Source organism: Dipteris shenzhenensis, chromosome 29, assembly GCF_047967505.1.
Source record: "Dipteris shenzhenensis isolate YYH24624 ecotype China chromosome 29, Dip_SZ_1.0, whole genome shotgun sequence".
Lineage (NCBI taxonomy): Eukaryota > Viridiplantae > Streptophyta > Polypodiopsida > Gleicheniales > Dipteridaceae > Dipteris > Dipteris shenzhenensis.
Genome location: NC_141624.1, coordinates 47437157 through 47461220, shown reverse-complemented (window position 1 = coordinate 47461220; position 24064 = coordinate 47437157). Strand labels below are relative to the sequence as shown.

General features: G+C 42.1%; 1 protein-coding gene across 4 annotated transcripts in view; it reads left to right on the top strand.

Annotated features, from left to right (window-relative positions):
- PARP2 (poly(ADP-ribose) polymerase) overlaps positions 1–24064 on the top strand; it is a 108155-nt gene that overhangs the window by 47481 nt on the left and 36610 nt on the right. For all 4 annotated transcript variants that reach the window (XM_087400392.1, XM_087400393.1, XM_087400391.1 and 1 more), the window contains exons 10-11: positions 14560–14606; positions 14710–14759. In XM_087400392.1, the coding sequence (XP_087256518.1) occupies positions 14560–14606; positions 14710–14759 (97 nt within the window). The remainder of the gene's footprint in view (positions 1–14559; positions 14607–14709; positions 14760–24064) is intronic.

The following is a 24064-nucleotide window of genomic DNA, read 5'->3' as shown; positions in this document are numbered from 1 at the left end:
CTCAGCAAAATGGCAAAGCTGAGAGGAAAGATCGTACTCTTATGGAGATGGATAGATGCATGTTAAAAAAGCAAAAAATTGCCTCACAAATTTTGTCTTGAAGGTCTCATGTGTGCCAATTATGTTTTGAATCGGGCTCCCACAAAAGCTTTAAAGACCAAGACTTCCTATGAAGTTTGGCAAGGGAGAAAGCTTTCTGTGGATCATTTTCGTGTTTTTGGATGCCTTGCATATGCTCATGTGCCCGTTGAGTTTCGGCATAAGTTGTCTAATGAGGCAATCAAATACATTTTTGTTGGGTACTGTGCAGAGAGCAAGGGCTACCGTCCCTACAATCCTGTTACTCGCAAGATTATTGTCAGTAGAGATGTTATATTTTCAGAAAATTCAGCTCACACTCAAGCTGAATTTAATTTGCCTACTTCTTCCGATGATGTCTTTGAGGGATTACTACCCATTGCGTTGGGTTCCTCTGTTGATATATCTGATGCAAATCAAAATTTTCAGATACCTCCACATGCTCCGATTCAGCCACAGGATGTCTTACCACCTCCACAAGCAGTGGAACAGGTTGTTCAGCAAGAAATTGTTACCTGGCAGAGCTCGGAGTGCAGTAAGGCATGGGGGAGGTGCTCTTTCACTTGAATCAGCTTATGCAGGTACTCTTCTTGATGAAGAGAAACCTGAGACATTTGAAGAGGCACAGGATAATGTGCATTGGATGAATGCCATGCACAATGAATTGCAGTCCATTCAGGAAAATCAGACATGGGAAGTTGTCGATTTGCCACCAGGTAAACATGCCATAGGTACACGGTGGGTTTTCAAGGTTAAAAGAATGCCAGATGGGACCATTGATAGGTACAAGGCAAGGCTGGTTGCAAAAGGATATGCTCAGAAAAAGGGCATAGACTATGAGGAGACTTTTGCTCCTACATCCAGAATGACAACCATTCGGTCAGTTATCGCCATGGCTGCAAATTTTCAATGGAATGTTCATCAGTTGGACATTAAAACAGCCTTCTTTAATGGAGACTTGTTGGAAGAGGTTTATGTCAAACAACCTCCAGGCTTTGAAATTTCAGGAAATGCACTTAAGGTATGCAAGCTGAATAAAGCTTTGTATGGGCTGAAACAAGCCCCACGTGCATGGTATGCCAAAATTCATGCCTTTTGGACTAGCAAGGGGCTGCACAATAGTCCAGCTGTAAGTACCCTCTACATCAAGAAGGATGGGGGGGATATTTTAGTCATCATTCTTTATGTAGATGACTTACTGCTCACAGGGTCAAATGAAGATAATATTGCAGATTTTAAAGCTGAATTGCAGACCACTTTTGACATGTTAGATTTGGGGCTGCTACACTTTTATTTGGGGATCTAGTTCACTCAAGAGAAAAGTGGCATCGTTATGTCACAATCCAAGTATGTGCCGAAACTCTTGGACAGATTCAACATGTAGGATTGTAAGCCCATAGCTACTCCCATGGAGCCGACAATGCATGATGCAGGTGAATCAATTGATGTCACACTCTACAGTCAGGCTGTTGGATGCCTCATTTATCTCTGCAATACAAGACCTGATATTCAGTTTGCAGTTTCTCAGGTGATCAGATATATGCACAGCCGAAAGACTATGCATTGGCAGGCTGTAAAACGCATCTTCCGTTATTTGCAAGGTACCAAGTCTTTTGGCTTGATGTTTCCCAGGGGGGGTGACTTGCAGATGCATGTCTACAGTGACTTAGATTGGGCTGGAGACTATGACACTAGGCAGTCCACAAGTGGCAATTGTTTCTTTTTGGGCAAAGCTTGTATTTCTTGGCTAAGCAAGAAACAATCTACAATGGCTACCTCTTCATGTGAAGCTGAGTACAGGGCAGCTTTCGCAGCGACAGTTGAATGTGTTTGGCTGCGTCGTTTATTTGCTGATCTTCATCTTTCATTAGAGGGTCCTTCTCCAATTCTCACTGATAGTTAGAGTGCTATTGCAGTGGCAAAGAATCCTGTGTTTCATGCTCGCATGAAGCACATTGAGGTTCACTATCACTACGTTAGAGAGAAGTTGCATGCAGGAGAGATCAGTATGATCTATGTGTCAACACATGACAATGTTGCAGACATTTTCACCAAAGCACTTCCACGTGAAAAGTTTGAGGCATTTCGCATTGCCGTGAACTTATCTCCTTTTGGTGATTGATCATTCCTTGTACATGACATTGGCACTGCAGAGGGGTGTTAGAATTATTGTTATAATTTAGCACTGACCAATGTAATGTAATAAGTAGGTTAGGGGCACTTTTCCCTCACTTAGAGGTTTTTTCCCCTAACCACAGTTAGTTCACTAACTACGGTTAGTGAAGGATAAGGTTTTGTCACTTAGATAAAACCTATCACTCACTTCAGTTGTAACACACTCTTCTATTGCAACTATTGATTTCAGCTCACTCTCCTGCTCTCACACTTTGCTCTCACCCTTCCACTCACACTCCATAGGAGCGCAATGGACGCGGCGGGGGTCCTAGTGGATACTTTGTGTGGTTAGTTGGGGACACCTGACTAGCTTGTGTTTTGCCATACTAGATGATCGGTATTGTGGGTGATTCCATGTTAATACTGATGTCGTTAGTGTTGTGCTTGATTATTGTGCTTTGAGCATGGTTATGTTGGGATCGGTTGATTCGGTGATTCGTTCAATCGATTGTTAATAACTAATGTAATTAGCGGCTTGAGTACAGGTAATGGAACTCATAGCAAGGATTGGAGTTAGTGCGAGGGTATCGATTGAGGTGTCGCACAGCGCATTATATATGGCCATGGGCCAATTTTATATTTGTTTTATTATTGCAAGTTTGAGCAATATATTCTGTAGTGGACATAATTCATTTTTGGGTCCTAAGATGGCTATGTAAAGCAAATTCCTCATTTTTGGATGAGAGGGATAATTTTGGCTCCTTGGTGCTTTTATGAAATATCATAAATACTCTAGATGGGGAAGCGTGAGCCACTCATCTAGGGGGGGGGGGGAGATTGTGTTGTTGCTTTCGTGGTGTGATTGTGTTCTTCTCCAATTGATTAAGTGGTGACTTTGTGTGTGGAAGAAATACCCTTTTTGGTTTCAGTGGTATCAGAGCTCAGGGTATGCTTCACGGCTTGTGAAAGAAAAAGGCTACCTCGTGGGACGTGTGGGAAGTTAAGGAGAAGTTCTTGTGAAGGATGAAGAAGAGAAAGCTCACGGAAAGAAAGAAAGAAAGGAAAAAAAAATCGAGACTCCAGAGCTTTCTGTACATCTCGTCATCATCTTTGAAGGCATGCCCACGCAGTCTCTGCTCCTTAATTCATGGACGTCATTGCCCATGGACCTGCCTTGGGTAGGGCGCCACCCGCCAGCACTGAGCATAACAGCGTGCCCATGATCAGCCCGCAATAACTAAGAGGAGCCTACGTTCTAACCAATTGAGCTACGGGGCTCCTATGGGCAAGTAGAGCTCAACAAGGCGAAGACCATAGCCAAATCTGAGCACTTGAATCAAGAAGGCGATTTGGAACCACGAATCACCGAGCAATTAATTGGAGATCAATCGAGCGCAAAGACAACTATGAGCGACATCATCGGTCACATATCTCCTTACTCTAGTGATTTCTACCTTCGATCAAAAAGCGAGATAAGTGATTTCTTTTGCTTTATATTCCATATACTTAGTATCTTCCGCCATCCATTTCTCACCCCACACTTGAGTCACATTTTTCTTTCATCCGTTTAAATTTTCATACACTTAGTATCCTTATTTTTCTCCACTCTGCTTTATTTATATTTATCCCAATTATCATGGCACATCAGCCACAGCCACCCACGCTCCAAGAGCAACTAGATGCACTTCAGGCACAGTTGGCCAATGAGCGTAAGCATAGGGAGAAATTGGAAAAGAAAATCAATGGTAAAAAAAGAAAGAGGCATTTATCTGATGATGAGTCATCCGACGATGATTGTGACGATGATCCTATTATCAGGACAATCAAAGCTACACTGAGAGCACAAAATTCGAGAAAAAAGAGTAAGATAAGTAGAAAAGCTTCTCATTTCAAAATTTCGATGGAAAGAAAGAAGCACGCACTGTCTTATCTTGGATCAGTCAGCTAGATGATTATTTTTTAGGGGATAAATTCTCTGAAAAAGATAAGATTAAATGTGCTGCAAATCATTCAGTAGAGAGTGCTGCACTTTGGTGGAACATCACTAAGCATAGTAAAAGGCGACCAAAATCTTGGAAATCTTTTCAAAAGCTCATCAAGAGAGATTTTCTTCCCTCACATTTCAAAGCAAAAGCTAGACAACAGTGGGATACTTTCAGGCAGTTTGATAACGAAACGATCTTCACATATACTGATAGATTTTGGCAAACGTTGATCCAATTAGAGTCCTTAGAGAAAGTTAATGAGCGAGATCAACGCAGGAAGTATGTGGCAGGTCTAAAGTCTAAGTTGAGAGCCGAGATTATCATGTTTCATCCTCGCTCACTGAGCTCTGCAATTTCTCTTGCAATCAATTGTGAAAGAAAGAATGGGATCCCAAAAGAAGGGAAAGATTCAGAACGGCATGTACTCTTCCATAAGAAAAAGAGATTTGATAAAAAACTCTTCTTTAAATCTAAAAATGGTTTTGTTCCACAGAAGACAGATTCTTCTTTGAAGCCAAACGGTGGGAATTTTCCAAAGAAAGAAATAAGGTATTTCAAGTGCAACAAGGTGGGACACATAGCCACTGAGTGTCCTGAAAGAAAGAAGACCCCGACGGCGAAAGTGCACATGATCAACGATGAAGCAGCCAAGCAAGAGGGAGGTAAGTATAATTGTCATGCTCTTCTAAAGATGAAGGGTTTCATTAATGGCAAAGAGGTTGTTATTGTGCATGACGATGGTAGTACACATGATTTCATTTCGGAAAGAACCTTAGTAAAGCTAAACCTAGTGTCTTTCCCATCTCACTATAAGGTCAAAGCTGCTTTTATCAAAACAAAGTAAAATTGCACTAGAGAAGTCAAGAATCTTAAAATCTCAATTAAACCCTACAAGGATACACGAGACTTTCTAGTGGCACCCCTACAAGGAGTGGACATCATTTTAGGAATGCCATGGAGGCACCAATATAATCCTAAGATAGATTACGATTTACATCAGATGTGGATTGAGAAGGACAGACAAGAAATATGTCTGAAAAGCTCCATGAAACCTGAGATCAGTCCTTTACTCAACCACACACAAGCCAAAAGAGCAATTAGAAAACGTGAGAAGAGATATTTAATTTTGGTGAATACGGTAACGGCCTACTTAGCCAAACAGTAAGCTTACACACCAAAAGTTTCTTTCTCAATTTTCTGATTGTTTCTTGGAAGGTTTACCGCGTGGACCACCATGTTCTCGACCTGAAGATCATAGGATAGAAATCCTACCGGGCAATACTCCACCTTGCAAAGCTCCGTATAGAGTCAACTAGCTAGAACAAAAGGAAATTCAAAAGTAAGTGGAGGAACGGATAGAGAGAGGATTGATAAGGCCCAACAGTTCTCCTTATGGAGCACCTGTCTTATTAGTCAAAAAGAAAAATGGAACCTATCGAATGTGCATAGACTATCGTGACAAATTGAAAGGGACCAAGGTCTTCAGTAAGATAGATCTTAAATCCGGCTATTATCAAGTTCGTATGGTAGAAGAGGATATATACAAGATTGCCTTTAGAACTAAAACGGGACATTATGAGTTCCTAGTTATGCCTTTTGGGCTAACTAATACTCTAGCTACTTTTAGTAGAATGATTAACCGAATCCTTCTTAAATACCAAGATTGTGAGGTAGTATTCTTTGATGATATTTTGGTGTTTAGCAAAGACATTAAGGAGCATAAGGAACATCTGAAGTTAGTCTTTTCACTCCTGAAAGAAAATTAATTATACATAAATTGTGAAAAGAGCAGTTTCTTTAAAAAACAGATAGAGTATTTGGGTCACATTGTATCCGCCGATGGGATTCGAGTAGATCCAAAGATGATTGAGTGCATAGTCACATGGCCTAAACCCCGAGATATACATGAATTAAGATCATTCTTGGGATTGTGTAGCTTTTATAGAAAGTTCGTCAGAAATTTCGCATACATTGCACATCCATTGATAGACCTTCTTAGAAAAGCTAAGCATTTCTTATGGTTGTAGGCCATCTTCTGGTGGTTCTAGTGATGCCCTATAGGCCATGGTATGTGCCTTGTAGGCATAAGTGTAGGCACTTATAGTGTTAGTACCTTCTAGGCCACATAGGACACTTAGTCATATGTGACACCTAGGACACTTAGTCCTAGGTCTAGGTACAAGTACTTTGTACTTGTGTGTTTTCAAGTTATCTAAGTTTTTTGACGTGACTACCTATCAGTCTTGTACCTGCACTCTCTCTCTCTCTCTTCGTTTCGGACCTTCAGTGGTATCAGAGCAGGTATTGCTCTTGTCTTCCAGCTCAAGTCAGCCCTGGAGTCTCCCATTGCTCATTGGGAGTCTGCTGCTCTGCTGGTCGTCACATTTCCAGCCTGTTCGAGGCTCTTCAGCTGCTGTCCAAGATCCAGGCATTTAGATTCCCAAACCAAAGGTGTAACTGCATTCCCTTCCGTACAGTCGTCGGAAGGTCTGGTACCTGTAACCGTACTGCACGTCGCCGTACCTGCGTGTCACATCGCCGTACTGTACGTCCGTACTGCACGTCGTCGTACCTGCGCGTCGCATCGCCGTACTGCACGTCCGTACCTGCATCGCCGTACCTTCAGTGGTAGATTCGCGGTACAACGGTACCTGTGCCGTACAATCGTAGCTGCACAGGAACTTTTCAGTACAAAGAAACTTCGCCGTACAACTATACCTGTGCAGAAACTTCTGTGTACAAGTGTATTTGCATAGGAACTCCGTACAAGGTACCTGCACTGTACATGTTTCGTACAAGGTACATGTTTTCGTATGATCTTCCGTACATGTATACCTACAGATCAGTCGTCAGCAGCTTGTACCAGCTTTCCGTACACATGTACATGTAGAACAGCTGATCGTACAGCATGTACTTGCTCTGGGTATTCCGTACAGTTTCACACGTGCGACTCTACCTACAGTCATCTACAAACATTTGCAGTTTTGGGGCTTCTGCAGGACATTGACAAATTTGGGGCTTTCAGTTCCTCTCACCTCCTTTGATTGCAAATTCTTGTTTAGAAATTTCAGCAAAATTTGGGGCTTTTCTGCATTTGCCCTCTTTTTGGCCTATTTGCCCTCAATAAATTTGGGGCTTTTGCCAAATTTGCTGTTTTTGCAAGGAACATTGCCTGTCACAGTCACATTTGGGTCAGATCTGCATTTGCCCTTTGATTTGGGTCTGAAATTTGCAGATATTTGCTGTCATTTTTGGAACAGCCAGCCTTTTTTGCAGTGATAGCCTTGAGGCTTTTGGGATTTTAGGTCTTTTTCAAGGTATCACAGTTGCTATGGCTGGGAACAATCAAGATTTATTTGGAGTTCTTCGTGAAGATGATAAGTTGGATGGCACCAACTATCCGATGTGGTCTTATCTCATGAAACATATTCTTGTTGCAAAGCATTTGTGCAATATTGTTTCTGGGGCTGATTTGAGGCCAGCCAATGCTACAGTGGTTGTTTCTATTGCTGGTTCTTTTGCAGGGGGTACTCCTCCTGATGCCTCATCTTCTAGCACTCCTGTTGCTGCTCTTCCAACTCAAGAACAGTCAAGATGGGATGCAAGAGATGCAAATGCACATTCATGCATTGCTTTATCATGCAAGAGAATCATTATTCCACACATCCGGTCTTGCAGGACAGCAAAGGATGCTTGGGATAAATTGGCTTCTCTCTATCAGATATGCAATGAAGCTCGTGTTGCATATTTGAGAAGGCAATTACAGGAAGTAAATATGAATGAAGCTGAGTCAATGGATGCATATTTGACAAAGGTCAAGGACCTCATGGAACAGCTTGCCAAAATTGATGAGGTGGTGCCAAATTCATAGCTTGTCAGTACCACATTGAATGGATTGCCAGATACATATCAAGGGTTTGCTACAACCCTTCGATTAGTGGCCATGGGTAATCCAGACCACTATTCTGTTGACCAGCTAGCTACTTTGCTTTTGCAGGAAGAGCAAAGTAGCGCTAATAGACAAGCCATTATTCCTGATCATGCATTTGCTTCACAACAGACAGGAAGAGGCAAGGCTTCCAAGCCTATGGGCAAGCCAAAATCTGCGCACAGCAGCTGCAATTCCTCTATGCATAGCAGCTGCAATTCCCCCCATGCATCTAAAAATACAGCAGGTAAGGGAAAGAAGAAAAGATGCAACTATGGTCGCAAGCTTAGACATGACATTTCAGAATGCAGGAAGCGCATTGCTTTGGAGAAAAAGAAAGCAGGATTGACAGTTAATGCCTCACATGCCATTGAATCTCATGAGCCAGCAGATGCTTCACATGCACATGCTCTTCAGGATGATTGGGCATGGGCTGTCCATTGCTCATTTGATCCCTCCAAAGCTGATGCACTCTCTCCTGCTAATGATGCTCATTCGTGGTACTTTGATAGTGGTGCTTCCAAGCATGTCACATCTTGCAGATAGTTGTTTCATTCTCTAGCTGATGCACCTCAAGGGGGGGCTGTTACATGTGCTGATAATGCTTCATATGCTGTAAAAGGAGTTGGAGATGTGCAGCTCACATCCATTTCCAGCCATCCTGTCACTCTGACAAATGTTCTTTTTGTGCCTGGCATTGAAGTCAACTTGATTTCAATTTCAGCAATTGCTACTTCAAGTTTCAGAGTAATTTTTGATGGCTACAGATGCCTAGTATATGATCTTCGTGATGACAATGCCATAGTTCTCACTGGCACTTTGCAAAAAGGGCTTTATCACCTTGATCATCATCCAGCTGCACTTTCTATTCAAAAGAATTGTCCAAAACTCTCACAAAGGAAATTGCAGCTAGTACAGGCTGATGTCTGTGGCTTTTCTTATGCTTTCAGAGATGGCTGCATATGGTTGAGAATGAATTAGGAAACAAGCTTGTCACCCTCAACACAGAAAGGGGGGGTGAGTATATGTCAAAGGAGTTTGATGCATTTCTATCCTCACGGGGCATTATTCACTCATGGACTACTCCTTACACTCCTCAGCAGAATCCTGTTTTTGAAAGGAAAAACAGGTCCACAATGGAGATGGCCAGATGCATGCTTAAGGCCAAGTCTTTGCCCAATAAATTTTGGCTTGATGCAGTAATGTGTGCCAACTATGTGCTGAATAGATCACCTACACGGGCATTAAAGACTATTACACCTTATGAAGCATGGAAAGGCAGGAAGCCTTCACTTTCACACATGAAAGTTTTTGGGTCTCTTGCATATGTTCATGTACCATCTCAGCTGAGACATAAGCTTGATGACAAGGCAATCAAATGCATATTCAATGGTTACAGCCAGGAGAGCAGAGGGTATCGGTTATATCAACCAAATACTGGGAAGATTATTGTCAATAGAGATGTGATCTTTGCTGAACATTCAGCTTCTGCTCTTGTGGACTGCAAAGCAAAGCCAGATGTTGACATGTTTGATGCCTTTGAATCTTGGTTACCTCTGCCATCATCAGAGGAGGATTTTGAGCAGCAACATGAGCCTCCTGCAGGCCCTCCACTAAGCAATAATCAGCCACAACCTCATGCTGATTTGCAGGTTTCTTTTCCGGCACAAAATGATCCCATTACTCATGATGCAGTCATTGAAGAAAGAGCTGTCAATGCACAGCAAAGGCAAGTTCCCAGATGGCTTCTTGATACATTGAGGGACAGCAAACAAGATCAGGCTTTTGCTGCCTGGACAAGATCAGGGAATAGATAGCATGGTCACTTTCTTGAGTTTGCACTCCTTGCTACAGCTTGCAATGAAGAGCCTCTGTGCCATAAAGATGCTTTTGACAGCAAAGAGTGGATGGATGCAATGAGGGCTGAGTTACAATCTATTGCCAAAAATGACACATGGGAATTAGTAGATCTCCCTCCCAGCAAGCATGCCATTGGAACGCGGTGGGTCTACAAATTAAAAAGGAAATATGATGGCAACATAGATCGATACAAAGCCCGTCTTGTTGCAAAAGGGTATGCCCAACAACAAGGCATGACTTTGAGGAGACATTTGCTCCCACATTCAGGATTATACCATTCGATGTGTCATGGCCATTGCAGCCCATCATCATTGGCAAGTGCACCAGCTTGACATCAAGACCACTTTTCTTCATGGGGATCTGCAGGAAGAAGTCTATGTCACACAACCTCTTGGCTTTCAGGTTGTTAATTCTGAAAATAAGGTATGCCGGCTTAGAAAAGCCCTTTATGGTTTGAAGCAGGCACCCAGGGCATGGTATGCCGAAATTCATGCACACTTACTATCCCTTGGTTTTCAGAATAGTCCCACAGAACCCACTCTTTATTTCCGTGGGGGTGGATCTGATTTTTTAGTGCTGATTTTATATGTGGATGATATGCTTATCAGAAGCCCAGATACTCAGCAAATTGCAGCTTTCAAGGCTGATCTGCAGCAGATTTTTGACATGTCAGACATGGGACGGCTCCATTATTATTTGGGCATTCAGTTTGCTCATGTTGAGGGGGGTATCATGATGTCTCAGTCCAAGTATATTGGGCAGCTCCTTGATCGTTTTCAGTTCGAGGATTGCAAGCCAATCTCTACTCCAGTGGACCCTGGCTTCAAATTCTCAGCTCATGATGGGAGCCCACCATGTGATATCACTCTTTATCAGCAGGCTGTTGGATGCCTTATTTATTTATGTCACACCAGACCTGACTTACAGTATGCAGTATCTGAGCTCAGCAGATTCATGCACATGCCCTGTTCACAGCATTGGCAGGTAGTGAAGAGAGTCTTCAGATATCTGAGAGGCACTCAGGATTTAGCCCTCTTCTACGGTGATCAGGGTTCACTTACCATGCATGCTTACACGGATAGTGACTGGGCAGGATGTTCCGACACCAGAGTGTCACATACTGGCAATTGTTTTGTGCTTGGCAATTCATGTATTTCTTGGCTCAGCAACAAGCAACCGACAGTTGCCACGTCTAGCTGTGAGGCTGAGTACAAGGCAGCTTTCACCGCTACAGTAGAGTGTGTTTGGCTTCGACAGTTACTTACAGATCTTGGTATTTGCCAGACATCCTTCACTATTGTCTACACTGACAGCTAGAGTGCTTTGGCCATTGCGCGTAACCCAGTGTTTCATGCGCGTACCAAGCATCACTATCATTATGTTTGGAAGTGGTTGTCAGCAAGAGACATAGAGTTGTCCTCTCTTCCCATAGAGGACAACATCTCAGATATGTTTACAAAGACACTTCCTCGTTCCAAGGTCGAAGTGCTTCAGCCCATCCCATAGAGGGAGGTTTGTAGGCCATCTTCTGGTGGTTCTAGTGATGCCCTATAGGCCATGGTATGTGCCTTGTAGGCATAAGTGTAGGCACTCATAGTGTTAGTGCTTTCGAGGTCGCATAGGACACTTAGTTCTATGTGACACCTAGGACACTTACTCCTAGGTCTAGGTACAAGTACTTTGTACTTGTGTGTTTTCAAGTTATTCAAGTTTTTTGACGTGACTACCTATCAGTCTTGTACCTGCACTCTCTCTCTCGCTTTGAAGGTCCGATCTTGTACCTGCACTCTCTCTCTCTCTCTTTTCGTCTCGGACCTTCAGACTGAGCATCAAGATAAATCTTTTACAGCTTTGAAAGAAGCTCTCACACAAGCTCCTGTGTTGCAAGTACCCGATTTCTCTAGAGCATTCTTTGTAGTTGTAACCGATGCTACTAGATATAGAATTGGAGCCGTGCTAATGCAAGATGGACATCCAATAGCATATGAGAGCCGAAAATTAAAACTAGCGGAATGCAATTATAGCACATATGATAAAGAACTAACCGTTGTTGTGCATGCCTTACGAATGTGGAAACATTATTTGATGGGATCTGAGTTTCTGATCAAAACCGATCAGCAAAGTATCAAGCATTTGTTGACTCAGCCACTTATATCCGATAGGCATATCAAGTGGGCATCATTTATACAGAGTTTTCAGCCCATTATTCAGTATCAACCTGGAAAAGAGAATGTAGTTGCTGATGCTCTTAGCAGAAAGCCAAGTATTAATCACATCACTGCTGTAGAGACGCAGCCTTTTGAAGGTATGAAGAATTCTTATCAATGTTTAATATCTTTCTTATGATGTTATCTAGGGGATCCAGACTTCTCCAATATATGGAACAAATTAGGGACTAATAATTGGAATCCTATGTTGGACTATTCATGCAATGATGGATACCTCTTTTATCAAAAGAAATTATGCATCACTCGACCCTTTAGACAAATTGTAATGGAGGAAATGCACCAACCAGCATATATGGGACATAGGGGAGTGACTGCCACTTTACAAGTGATAGCAAGAGAATTTCATTGGCCTACTATAAGAAAAGATGTGGCTAAGTTTGTATCCGAATGCATCACTTGTCAGAAGATCAAGAGTTACAAAGGAAAGACCCCAGGATTGCTAATGCCTTTGCCTATTCCTACGCAACCTTGGGAACAAATATCTATGGACTTCATAATAAGTTTTCCTACTACAACAAATCAAAATGATATGATCCGGACGATAGTAGATCGCTTTAGTAAGCAAGCTTATTTCATCCCATGCAAGAATAGTTTAATAGCTCAGCAAGCTGCACATTTATTCATCAAGCATATCTTTGTTCATCATGGCTTGCCAAAGATTATAGTGTTTGATGCTTGCCAAACATTATAGTGTCTGATCGAGATTCGAAGTTTTGCAGTAATTTCTGGACTGCATTATTTCATAATCTAGGCACTAAGTTAGATTTCTCATCAGCCTTTCATCGAGAATCGAATGGACAAACTGAGGTTACAAACAGTACTATTCTGGATATGATAAGAGCTTATGCAGGAAGTCAACTAAAGACTTGCGACAAATACATTCATCTCTTACAATTTGCTTATAATAATACTCCTCATTCTACAACTGGAAGAGCACCCTTTGAGATTATCTATGGGAAGGTTTTACCTATTCCTATCACATGATTGACCCATAGAGTAGAGGCAGCAGATGTATTTACCCATGACTATCAAAATATTCTCAAAGAGGTTCGAGAAGCCATTGCAATCGCACAAGAGAAGTACACAAAACAAGCTAATAAGAACACATGCTTTTTAAAGAAGGCGATTATGTACTTCTTCGGATTGAGAAAAGAAGATTGAAGAGTGTTGAGAAATGGCCAGTAATCAAGATGTCACCACGTTTTTATGGACCATTCAAGGTGATTCAGAAAATCAATGATCTAGCTTATAGGCTTGAATTACTTGATAATTGGAAAATACATAATGCTTTCCATATCAGCCTCTTAAAGCCTTTCAAAGGACCTTTACCTATTCATCCTGTCTATGAAGAGGCTCCATTGATTATTGATGAAGAAGAAATTCTAGAACCCGAATGCATTATTAATCATCAACAGACCTCGACCTGAAAAGGAAATGTCTATATTAAATACTTGCTCAAATTTAAGAATCATTCGAGGGATGATGCTCAGTGGATGCCTGAGCGGTTCTTTTGAACTTTCCCTCATTAGTTTCTATAATCGAACACGCAACTGAGGTCAGTTGCAATCCAAGCAAGAGGGATGTTACGCAAATTATATTTTCTGATATATCTTGCTTTACTTTAGTCAAGTGTGACTATGGCAAAGTACTCCATAGGAGCGCACCGGACGCGGCGGGGGTCCTAGTGGATACTTTGTGTGGTTAGTTGGGCACGCCTGACTAGCTTGTATTTTGCCATACTAGATGATCGGTATTGTGGGTGATTCCATGTTAATACTGATGTCGTTAGTGTTATTGGTGTTGTGCTTGATTATTGTGCTTTGAGCGCGGTTATGTTGGGATCGGTTGATTCGGTAATTCGTTCAATCGATTGTTAATAACTAATGTAATTGGCGGCTTGAGTACAGGTAATGAAACTCATAGTGAGGATTGGAGTTAGTGCGAGGGTACCGATCGAGGTGTCGCACAACGCATTATATATGGCCATGGGCCAATTTTGTATTTGTTTTATTATTGCAAGTTTGAGCAATATATTCTGTAGTGGACATAATTCATTTTTGGGCCCTAAGATGGCTATGTAAAGCAAATCCCTCATTTTTGGATGAGAGGGATAATTTTGGCTCCTTGGTGCTTTTATGAAGTATCATAAATACTCTAGATGGGAAAGCGTGAGCCACTCATCTAGGGGGGGGAGATTGTACCCAGTCTGCTGTCGCTTTCGTGGTGTGATTGTGTTCTTCTCCAATTGATTAAGTGGTGACTTTGTGTGTGGAAGAAATACCCTTTTTGGTTTCACAGAGAGAGAGAGAGAGAGAGAGAGAGAGAGAGAGAGAGAGATGAATTTTATTATGTGGATCTCTTGCAGTGATTTTTATACAGTGATTCCACATGGCTTTGGCTTCCAAAAAATGAGTAAGTTTTAAATCAAATATAGCAAAGGACATTGAAGCTATAAGGTGCTGGTAAGCAATGGAACTGTTATTGTGCTAAAGTCTGTTTTTTGGCATTGAATCAGGAAATTTCATCATCAATACTCATCAACAGCTAAAAACGAAACTAGAAATGGTATGCTTCTTACAATCTGTGCAATTTATACTCGTGCAGTCGTTTCAAGTACCTGTGATAGGTTTGTGTGTTTTTTTTTTCCCAAAAAGATTACTTGATTAAGTATGAATGAAAGCCGCAAGAGCAAGCTCAAATGCGGGAGTGCATCATGTCATGCATGAGAGAAAAAACAGCTCAAAAAGGAGCTAACAAAAATCCAAGGTGGAGGTTGAAAATGGGTTTGTGTGTTTTCAATGAACGACATATTTTTATGGGGCATAAATGGCTGAAGGATTATTGTCTTGTATGTCACATGGACTATATAGTTGAGGTGACGTGTTATATGAAGTACATTTTTTAGTTTGTTTTTTTGGGTTTGGGCTTAATTGTAGCGAAAGGGGACCTGTCTTAATAAGTTTAGTGACATGTGAAAAAAGAGTATGGAGAGTTCGTCCTCTTCTGTGTACTTTCCAAACAGCAGCGTGAAAACATCTCTTGAAATAGGGCAAATATGAATTTGTAAGGATGATGACCTTTTGACCACCAATCTTATTATACATTGACAAGATGGTAGAGAATGGTAGCTTATATGGCATCACCATAGCTAGAACAAGAGATTTTGTCAGTCAAGCATATGTAGTATATGTACCATCTTCTGGTGGTTCTAGTGATGCCCTATAGGCCATGGTATGTGCCTTGTAGGCATAGATATAGGCACTTATAGTTTTAGTGCCTTTTAGGCCACATAGGACACTTAGTCCTATGTGACACCTAGGACACTTAGTCCTAGGGTCTAGGTCTAGCTACAAGTACCATGTACTCTTTTTCTTTCATACTCTAGTTGACGTGACGGCTGAATCTATCGACTCTTTGCACCTCGCACTTGCTCTTTCATCTAACGATCCTACAGTGGTATGAGAGCTATGTTTTAACTCATATTCTGCTCTTGAACTTGCACCAGCTCTTCTCAGCCTAACTGCTCCTCCATCCGTATAGTCCATACGACTGTACAGACGCTCGTACACACAGCCCGCACAATCAACATACTTGCGTCGTACTTTCGTACCTGCCTTTCGTACTGCACTGTACTGTGCTCCATTGCACTGCACTTCCCATAGTCGTACGTTGTATTCCGTACTTGTCATGTACATGTTCCGTACATTTGCCGTACAGCCACGTATGAAGATCTGCCATACAAAGTTGGAGACTACATGTTATTCCGTACATCGTACTGTGCATGTGCTCCGTATAGCAGACGTACCTGCCCCATACAACTTCCGTACAGTGTACATGTTTCGTACAGAGTATCTACTTCGTACAGCGTACCAGATCCGTACAGCTTGTACATGCTCTAGGTATTCCGTACGGTTTCACACGTGTGAAACTGCTGTCAGAATCCGTACTTGCTGGCATTGGTTGTGAATCAGGACATTGGCATTTTTTTGGGGTTTTCAGTTCTTTTCACGTTCTTTGGTTGCAATTTCTTGCAAGAACATTGGGGCTTTGGGATTTGGGCTGCAATCTCTTGTTTGTTTGCAGTACATTTGGGTCAGATTGCAAGACATTGAGTTACTTTTGCAGGACATTGAGTCAGATTCTCATACATTGGGTCACATTTGCAAAAAATCTCAGTAAAATTTGGGGCTTTTCTGTATTTGCCCTCTTTTTGGCCTATTTGCCTTCATTAAATTTGGCCAAGGCTTTTGCCAGATTTGCTGTTTTTGCAGTGAACATTGCCTGACACAGTCACATTTGGGTTAGATCTGCATTTGCCCTTTGATTTGGGTTGGAAATTTGCAGAATATTATTTGTAAATATTTGCTGACATTTTTGGACAGCTAGCTCTTTGCAGTGATAGCCTTGAGGCTTTTGGGTTTTCAGTTCTTTTTATGTAGAAAACCCCTAGACTGTTACAGCCACTCCCCATTCCGGATATACTTTGGCACACAAGGAACACAAAGGTAAAAGGTAGAGTTATCTGCGGCTATCTGGTTAAATTCAGAAATTATCCAGCTATTGATGCGAAGTGGATGGAAAAGGGTGAACTGGCAGATTCACTTGAGTTGTTGCAGCTCTACCTAGAGGCATTTCAGCTTGGCCGACTTTGGTTGGGGCTCATTCAGGCTTAGCAATGCGTGTGTTTGGAGCATTTTCTGTGCTCAAGGGGGGGGTAGCACCTCCGCTCCCTTGGTTCATACCGTTCCTGATATCTAGAGTCGCTTGGTGACACTATCGGTCTCACCCGAGGTATAGCTTGCTGACGGTATATCTGCCGCGAGACTTTTGGATGAATGTACTAGTCACTGTCAATTTCTGTTTATATATCTGGAATGCCTGGTTATCTTGAGCTCTACCAAGCCATACCTCGTATATATTTTTTGATTTTTCGATGCTGTTTATGCATTTTTGCACATATCTGTGTGAAAGAAAGGTGAGCAATGAGCAAGAGTGAGAGCAAACGTAAGTGTACTGAAAAGAAGAGTGAGTACAAAATGAGAGTGAGGGGTTTTGTCTAAGTGACAAAATCCTATCCTATCCACTATTGGACTGTGGTTAGGGGGAAAAACCTCAATGAGGGAAAAGTGCTCCTAACCTACTCATTACAATACATTGGCCACTGCCTAGAATATAATAATAATTCTAACACCCCCCTGCAGTGGCAATGTGGTGTATAAGGTAGCGATCAATCACCAAAAGGAGATAAGTTTAGGGCATTGTGAAATGTCTCAAATTTCTCACATGGAAGTGCTGTGGTGAAGGTGTATGCAACATTGTCATGTGTTGACACATAGATCATACTGATCTTCCGTGCATGCAACTTCTCTCTGACATAATGATAATGAACCTCAATGTGCTTCGTGTGAGCATGAAACACATGATTCTTTGCCACTGCTATAACACTTTGACTATTAGTGAAAATTGGAGAAGGACCCTCCAATAAGAGACGAAGATCAGCAAACAAATGACGCAGGCAAACACATTCAACTGTCGTTGTGAAAGCTGCCCTGTACTCAGCTTCACATGAGAAAGTAGCCATTGTAGATTGCTTCTTGCTCAGCCAAGAAATGCAAGCTTTGCCCACAAAGAAACAATTAGCACTAGTGGATTGCCTGGTATCATAGTCTCCAGCCCAAACTGAATCATTGTAAGCATACATCTGCAAGTCACCCCTCTTGGGAAACATCAAGCCATAGGACTTTGTGACTTGCAAATAACGGAAGATGCGTTTTACAGCCTGCCAAAGTGTAGTCTTTGGGCTGTGCATATATCTGCTCACCTGAGATATTGCATACTGAATATCGGGCCTAGTATTACACAAATAGATGAGGCATTCAACAACGTGGCTGTAAAGTGTGACATCCACTGAATCACCTGCATCCCATATAGTAAGTTTCAGCCCCGGCTCCATAGGAGTGGCTATAGGCTTACAATCATGAATGTTGAACCTATCCAAGAGCTTTTGCACATACTTGGATTGAGACATAACGATGCCACGCTTGTCTTGTATAAACTGGATTCCCAAATAAAAATTTAACATGTCCAAATTTGTCATGTCAAATTCAGCTTTCAACTCAGCTTTGAAATCTGCAATTATTTCCTCATTTGACCCTGTGAGCAGCATGTCATCTACATGAAGAATGATGACCAAAATATACCCCCCATCCTTCTTGATGTAGAGGGTGCTTTACGTGGGACTATTATATAACCCCTTCCTTGCCAGGATTGCATCAATTTTGGCATACCATGCACATGGGGCTTGTTTCAGCCTATATAAAGCTTTGTTCAGGTTGCAAACTTGAAGTGCATTGCCAGAAAGTTTAAATCCAGGAGGTTGTTTGACATAAACCTCTTCCTGCAAGTCCCCATTAAGGATAGCTCTTTTTATGTCCAATTGATGAACATTCCAAACAAAATTTGCAGCCATGGCAATAACTGACCTTATGGTGGTCATCCCGGATGTAGGAGCAAAAGTCTCCTCATAATCTATGCCCTTCTTTTGTGCATAGCCTTTGGCAACCAGCCTTGCCTTGTACCTATCAATGGACCCATCCGGCTTCCTTTTCACTTTGAAAACCCATTTGGTACGGCATGCTTACTTGGTGGCAAATCCACAACATCCTATGTATGATTTTTCTCAATGGACTGCAATTCATTGTGCATGCATCCAATGCACATTATCCTTGGCTTCTTCAAAAGAGTCGGGTTCTTTTTCATCAAGAAGAGTATCTGCATAACCTGTCTCAACAGAAAGAGCCCCCCCTGCGTGCCTTACTGTACTACAAGTCCTGCCAGGCAAACTCTACTACAAAAATCTTGCAAGAAGCAGGATTGTAGAGACAGATAGCCTTTGCTTTGTGCACTATACCCAACAAAAAATTATTTAAGTGCCTTATCGGACAACTTGTGTCAAAACTCCACATGCACATGGGCATATGTAACACAACCAAAAATTCTGAAAAGATCCACTGAAGGCTTTCTTCGATGCCATGCCTCATAGGGAGTGATTGTCTTCAAAGGCTTTGTGGGAGCCCGATTCAAAACATAATTTGCACACATGAGGCCTTCGAGCCAAAACCTGTGAGCACGCATCTATCCATCTCCATAAGAGTGCGCTTCTTGTGCTTACCTTTGCCATTTGCTGAGGTGTAAGCCTCACTCTAAGCTGATGCGTGATACCTTTCTCCTTTGAAAATGCCTCAAACTCATGAAATACATAAACACTTCTGATTTTGCCTTGAGACCATAGACCCAAGTATAATTGGTGAAGTCATCTATGAATGTAACATAATAGAGATAACCATCAAAAGCAGGTGTCCTCATGGAGTAGCTCTTACTGCACCATCCTTCTTAAAAGGAAATCTATGCATCTTGCCAAGGATGCAACCCTCACATGCATGAGGAGGTGGTGACTCCAAAGGGGGTAATGCATCAACCATAGCATGCTTTTGAAGTGTCATTAAGCTGCCATAGCTCATGTGCCCATACCTGGCATGCCATAACTCTGCATTCTACATCGCAGCAGTGGGAGTGCTCACTGAAAGTGATCGGATCTTTTCTCATATATGTCAAGCTAAAAAAGACCCCGATACAAAGTGCCAGACAACATAAATCATAGTCATTCTTTTTGTCTCTGACTGCACACTTAGCATCATCGAATATAATCTGAAATCCTCCTCTATTGAAAGCAAATTCTTCTTTATACCTGGCACATAAAGAACATCTGTAATTCTGAAATCTGTGCCGTCAGTGGATGTAAGGATGATGTCCCTCACTCCACATACTGAATAAGAAGAATTATTCACACATGTCACCTTCTTTTTAGTAGGTGGAGGATGCAAAGATGCAAAAAGACTCTTCTTAGAAGTGATGTGCTTAGAAGCACCACTATCAAAATACCAAGTATTCAGTGTCTCATTCACACAGAGAGAGCATGCATCCTTTGAAGGGTCATAGTTGCAAGTCAAGAAAGCATATGGATCGTCAATAGTGGCTGCAGTATCTGAACTATCCACTGAAAAATCTGAAACGCAAGATAAAAAGGCATAGTGCTCTTGCACAAAGTTGGCTGTAACATCTCCATCATGTGCATTAGAAGCTGATGCATCTGAGTAGTGACAAATGCCCTTCTTTTTAGGCTTATCTGCATCACCATTAGCCTTATAAGAGGGCTGTCCTGAATCAGCTTTATGCTGGTGTGCGGGTTGATTGGCATGTTGCTTTTGTTGCCCTTTCCTTTGGGCTTTAACTTAGAAAGCATGGCATGCCCGTCGGCCCGTGTTGCCATATTTCTTCTTGTCTGCTCTTCCTGCAACAGAAGTCCTACCAACTTGTGAAAAGAGTGAGGATTGCTGCCTCCCCTCAATGACGAATTCAGCGAGATGTGGAAACCAAGATAGTACTCAGGAAGAGAATTCAGAGTGGTGATAATCATGTGTGAAATTACTTCATCTATATTTAGCAACTGCTCCCTCAAATCTTGAAGCTTTGTGAGGTGAGCATTCATGGAATCTCCCTCATCCATATGCATATGAGATAGCTTTCCTTTTCAGGAAGGAAACTCTGGCATCATTTCTTGCTGCAAACATACTCTCTAAAATCTCCCAAGGTGTCTTTGAGGTCTTGCATGACCGAATGTGAGGAATAATGAATCTCTTGACAGAAAGAGAAATCACAGAAAGAGCTTGTGCATCCCTAGAATCCCATCTTTTCTGCTCTGCTATGGGAGCCATTGGAGCAGCAGCTGCTCCAATTACTTGTACTGCATTTTGACCTCTATCCTTGCCTCCAGTTGTAGGAGTGACAGGTGTAGCGACATAATCTCATCTCCATTGACATAATCCCAGAGATGTCTACCAACCAAGATGTTCCGTACCATAAAACTCCACAAGGAGTAGTTGGTGCCATCCAACTTATCCTTCTGTGTGAGGACTCCAAACACCTCATTGGGGTTATTGTGAGCCATCTTTGCCAAATAAACTCAAAAAACACAGCAAACTAGACAAGAAAAATCCCTTCCTGGGATGTAAAATGCACAACTAGAGTCTGCCAAAGAAAATCTGCCCACAGTGACAATTACTGTCACAGCCTATCAAAGGCTTGAAATGCACCACAATGCTCTGCAAATGCCCAAAAATCTACAAAGAAATATGCAAAAGGTGGCAAAAGTCTGCAATTTGACTTACAGTGAGTCCAAGAGTGCTTGGAGTAGCAGGAGCACTAGCAAGGACAACCCGCTCAGATACCAAATGTAAGAGCAAGGTGAGCAATGAGCAAGAGTGAGAGCAAACGTAAGTGTACTAAATAGAAGAGTGAGTATCAAAATGAGAGTGAGGGGTTTTGTCTAAGTGACAAAACCCTATTCTATCCATTAATCGTAGTTAGGGATTGGACTGTGGTTAGGGGAAAAACCTCAATGAGGAAAAAGTGCCCCTAACCTACTCATTACAATACATTGGCCACTGCCTAGAATATAATAATAATTCTAATAATCTGAACATGTACTTATGATATTGACAGTCTGCCCTCATTTTCAGTTTTTTTATTTTTGTGCTTCATGTTTTGAACTAGCAAACGAGGATGTTTGCTGTGTTTGAGGAGGGGGGTCTCTCATGGAGATGTAAATTTCTATTTTTTAGGAATTTACGGTGACTGACCTAGCCTCAAACTGATTAAAATTGTAAAGGACACTTCAGTGAGATTAATTCCATGGGCCAAGGCAAAGGATCTGAGGGTTAAAGAGGGGTAAAAATCGAGTGACTTGCAAGGTAAGCAAAGGCAACTATTCTTGGCTCAAGTGGATTGGGGGCTAAGTTGGGGCTGGTTTAGTTCTATCTAAGAGGGGAATCTCGTTTTTCTTGCTTCCCAGCTATCCACACACCTTCTAGGAGCCAGTTTCTCTGATCTGCCACCAGCCAAGAGCCCTACCAGGTCCTAGATTGCAAAAACTCCTTTCCTAGGAGAGCAAAACAATTAACCGTAGCTGTTCCTGGCAAACACAAAGGCTAGCTACAAAAAAGCAATAGGATCTGAAGGTTCTGAGGCAATAGGAAACCCTCCGAAAAGATATCAGCAAATCAGAAGGCTCGGGTTTCGGGTCCAGTTCTCTGGCACTCGGGAACATGAAAATCAGCAAAAGCAACCCTGGAAGGAGAAAATCGCCAATCCTACAAGCCCTAGATGGCCTGGCAGAAGAGAAAACCTGAAGGCGACCTGCTAGAGGGCACCGGAGCAGCCCAAATAGGTGCGAAACTGGAAGCGACTGACCAGAAGAGCCCCCTGCCAAATTGCGCAATCACAATCCAGCCCTCTTAAGCTCCTGCAATCTGCAAATCAACTGGGTCAGCCCTGGAAGCATGCAGGACAGTGAATCGACCTGCCTGGGAACTGATACAGCCCTGGATGAGCGTACAAACAGCAAACGTTTGTCTTGGAAGGCACCTTGGTGAATTGCGATTTCAGAAAACAACTCTCGGGAAGGTTCTGGTGAACTGCGTCTTGCCAGGACTCCCTTGACGGGTATCAGAGCTGCCAGCACAGATTTGGCTGATTTCTCTCGTGCCAGAACTCCCTTTTGACGGGTAGCCAAGTTAGAACCCTCAGCCAAAATCGGAAGAAAGGCTGCCATGGGATGTTGCACTAGACTGGGATGCCTTTCTGTGATTGCATAGCAGGACAGAAGTGCATGTGAATGGATTATTCAGTTGGTCGTCTTTGGGCTGACGCACGACAATGTTTTCTTTGTATTTGAATGCTGTTTGAATAAAAGATAAAGAAATACCAAAAGGGGCGCTAAGTTTAGGGCCAATGTGGTGTCTTTTGCAGGACAAGGCTGATCTAGCTCTTGGTTGCTGTTTTCTAAGTTGTTCTGGTTCGCTGTGGAAAGTTCTAATTAAGTATTTGCTGGTTATTAACTGTTCACTGCCCTTTGGAGATTCCGAAGGCTGGTTACACATCTTGGAGTCAAAATAAAATATTTTCTCTTTATTTCTTGTGATTGTAAGTTGTAACACTAGTCTAGCTCCATGAGTTACACCAGGTTTTGAGGCTTTGGGCCTTATGGACTTCATATCCTTGAAGTCCTGTGATCATGCTATGAACCACTATAGGATTGCCATGGTCAATTAGCAAGTGTGGCCAAGCCTCATGAGCCAAACTTGCCATGTGTCATACGTCAAATAACACAACCTGTGCCACATGTCATAGGGTGATCGATGCCACTTGTCCAGGTGATTGGTGTTTGTCATGCCACACGTCGTGTGCTAAGTGGCACCAGTAAGTAATTTAGCCACTCTTTAGGACCTTAAGGAATTAGTAAACGTTGAATACATGCAATTACAATTTTGACTGGTCGTCTATGATCCTAGACTGTCAATCTACTGTTGAGAGCCAAGACAGGATCCACTTGCATGAAAAGCTATTGAAAATCCTTTCAAAACACAAGGGTTTTATTAGAGCTGGTCATTAAGGAGTCTGAGATGTGATGAACTTCATGAGACAAAAAAAGAGAAGCAAATGTGCCTCTATGAAGGAACACCTACACCAGCTTGCAGAGTAACAGGGAGAACAAATATGCTTTCTTGAATAAGAAACTTACATCAAGTTTGACCACTGCTATTGCACCTGAAAGATTTGAAAGATTAACTTGCACAACAACTACCTCTTTGAAGGAACACCTACACCAAGCTTGGAGAGTAACAGGGAGAACAAATATGCTTTCTTGAATAAGAAACTTACATCAAGTTTGACCACTACTATTGCACCTGAAAGATTTGAAAGATTATCTTGCACAACTAGAGTTGCCACCCCCTTTGCAGATAAGTGCCAAA